Source organism: Propithecus coquereli, unplaced genomic scaffold (genome assembly GCF_000956105.1).
Source record: "Propithecus coquereli isolate 6110/MARCELLA unplaced genomic scaffold, Pcoq_1.0 Scaffold302, whole genome shotgun sequence".
NCBI classification, from domain to species: Eukaryota; Metazoa; Chordata; class Mammalia; order Primates; family Indriidae; genus Propithecus; species Propithecus coquereli.
This window is the reverse complement of record NW_012148642.1, coordinates 2,559,727-2,563,005: the sequence shown is the minus strand read 5'-3', so window position 1 is coordinate 2,563,005 and position 3,279 is coordinate 2,559,727. Positions and strand designations below refer to the sequence as shown.

Genomic DNA, 3,279 nt, shown 5'->3' with positions numbered 1-3,279 from the left:
GTGTCATATAATTTTACCTGTAAAATATAACCATAATATCACATCAATATATTATGGTAAAATATAACCATAATATCACAGTAAAGTTAACAATAATTCTTTAATGTTATCTAATATTCAATATATGTTCATTGTTCTTGTCAGTTTGTTATAATCAGAATTCAAACAAGGTCCTATATATTGCATTTGATTGATTTGATGACTTACTACTTTATAACATTATTCTGTCAATTCAGTATACTAGTTCATTTTATGAAAATGCAGAATGGGAGAAAAAGATTTACCCAGGTAGAGTTCAGATGACATCATTAAAATAATGTTCAGAAATGTGTGTACAAAGGGAAATTGATTCCCTCGTTTGAGAAAAGGGTAACTTTTAGCCATTTTTTTCTGAAGATTGGTACTTTAAGATGGGCATCCTAAAGCACAAGAGATGTAGCTAGTATCTCATGGTTGAGAGACCCATAATGAGTGCTTGCTAGAGGCCAAGCTGTGTTGCATATCTGTCACTACAAAAGTTCCGTGTAACAGACCACCTCAAAACTCAGTGACGTAAACAGTAAATATTTAGTCCATGACTTTACAGTCGATGATTTAGGCTGTACTTGACTGAGCACCTATTTCTGTCTAAGCTGGGCTCATTCACATATCTGCAGTTAGCTGGAGGCTACTGAGCCATGCCCATAAGGCTAGCCTGGCTATGTTCTCATGGTGGTGGGAGAGGTGCAGAATCATCAAGCCCAGTCATACAAGTGCTTTTCAAGCCTTTCTTGGGTCATGTTTGCCACCATCCCAGTAGCCAAAGCAAGTTTATGGCTAAATTCAGAGTCAGAGTATGATGGCACACAGTTTCATGGTAAAGGGCATGGAAACAGGGAAGGGTGAAGAGTTTGGGGCATCAGTGCAGTCATTCAATGACATATTTAAAGGAAATACCACTTTGGCAGAGAGGGTAGATAGTGATAATAGAGATGGGAATCTCATTGAGTGAAGGAATATCTTGGATTGAAGGAAATTTGAAAAGTAAAGATTATTGGCAGAGTAGTTTGTTGGGACTGGATGTTCATACCAAATTAAGACCTTTGCTAATATAATTGGCTACATAGCAAACTAAATACTAATTTTGTGGCCAAAATAAAGACTGTATATGTATCATATGCATTTAAAACAGTAGGAATGAACTATGTTCCTATGATGCTGCTGCTGAGGAGGAGCATATCAAATCCCAAGGCAAGAATTAATCCCAGTGGAAAGCCAAGGACTAAGAGGGTGGGGGCACCATGCTAGTATACTGCAGATCAACATGGTGCTATGTAATCTGTGTGCAAGGCACATTTTCTCATTTCTCACAGCTTTGTGGCATAGGTACTATTCCTATTTCTTAGATGAGGAAATGCATTCAAGTTTAAGTAATTTGGCCAAAATTACACAACTAGTAATTGGTTTAGCAATAAGCCAGATCTGTTTCACTTCTGAGCTATATTTACCAGTTGCTTTACAATATAGCCACCAGTTCATTTCTTAAACTCATATTTGAGCCTATGCTATTTGTTGGGCATTGGAGATACAAACATGGAAAATACAGATAGCTATCCTGAAATAGTATGATATTTATGAGAGTAATTGTCAAAAAAGATACAAAAGTGTGGCACAAAGGAAGGGTATATATGTGTTTAAGTGAGGATGAGATGTGGTATTTGTTTAGGAATGCTTCACTGAAAAGACTCTTGAGGTGGATCTTGTTGGATGAATGGACATTCACTAGGCAGGCAGGGGGTCTGAGAGGTAAGGAGTGGTGTCCCAGGAAGAGGGAACAGAGGCAGAAAGCAACAAGGTAAGTTTGGTAAACTAAAAATAACTATAGATTATGTTATGAGGTGGGGGAACAGCGAGTGATGATTTAGGAAGGTATAGAGGGCTAGATCATGGAAGAAAAGGTATTTTATACCTGGAGCACACTGCCCAAGCAGAGGCTAGGAAGTTAGATTGGGATCGGTAGTATCCCTGACCTCACCGAGGTAAAGGCAGGAAGGCTCAAGACATCCTGATGTCTCATCAGCTTATGCGATATGCTCAGAAGTCATTGTTTGTACTCATATTGGCTTAGATAACAAGTCTTTTCTGAGCATTTCTGAAGTACTTTGAAGTTTAATATTCATTTTGTTGTTTATGCATGATCTTCTATTTCTTTTTAGGCAGAACGTGTTCATGAGTTAAATGAAGAAATTGGTAAATTGTTAGCCAAAGTGGAACAACTAGGAGCAGAAGGGAATGTGGAAGAATCCCAGAAAGTAATGGATGAAGTAGAGAAAGCACGGGCAAAGAAGAGAGAAGCAGAGGTACATTCTTAATAGTAGTAGATAAAGCTTTAATATTTGTACTTCTTGAAGAACATATGTTTGACTGGAAATTATTGAAAATGTATTAAAGGGAATTTAAAGCAATTTAAAAATATTGCAGTGGTTCATATTATGGTAATAGATTTTGTTTCAAAATTAGTGGTTTTTTGGAATTTGGAGCCATTGATCTGTTGAAATTTAGAACTGGTAAATGAAATTAAATTAGTAGTCAGTCATACATGCTCAATAGTTATACACACACAACAGACATACATACACACTCTGCATATACTTGGTCACTGTGATACCCTGTCCCCTGCTCAGCCCCCTTGCAACTGTAGCATTCTTGTTTCTCTTCCCACCCCAGTACAGTCTGCTAGCATCTCGAGAGCCTTCTCTCATTCTTCCTTCACAGCACAGGTCAAAACTGATATCCTGCAGACGCAGTTCTGTTTTGATTGGTGCACCTGATTTTTTTTTAGAAAATTGAGTGTCTTTGTTAGGGATTGTACTTTTTACCCTTTGCCATAGTCTCTAGTGCTCCTAACTGATCACACCTGGCCTGCTTTATAGTTATCTGCATGGCCTCCATAGATACCTGAGCTTGGGATCCCTCCTCTGCAGTTCGTCTCAATCCTGGGCACTCCTCTTTCTTTTTTTTTTTTCCCCTTTTAAACCTCTCACCAATTTTTTTCTTTTCTTTTTTTGTTAAGAGAGCGGGGTCTATTATGGCAAGCTCAAAAAAAACGAAGGAAGCTGGGTGCGGTGGCACACACCTGTAGTCCCAGCTACTCGGGAGGCTAAGGCAGGTACTATGTTTAATAGAGTATTCCCTTCTTTTGAAGGAGGAGGAGGACCTAATACATATTAGATATTTTTCACAGAAAAGAGAGAGTTGAAGGAAAACTTATTAATCAGAGTATCTTATTCCCAGCCATTC

The 3,279-nt window shown here is 38.2% G+C and overlaps 1 protein-coding gene across 1 annotated transcript in view; it reads left to right on the top strand.

The window, feature by feature from the left end:
- LOC105814684 (putative RNA-binding protein Luc7-like 2) overlaps window positions 1-3,279 on the top strand; it is a 69,585-nt gene that overhangs the window by 53,208 nt on the left and 13,098 nt on the right. The window contains exon 4 of the mRNA XM_012649751.1: window positions 2,196-2,339. Within this exon, the coding sequence (XP_012505205.1) occupies window positions 2,196-2,339 (144 nt within the window). The remainder of the gene's footprint in view (window positions 1-2,195; window positions 2,340-3,279) is intronic.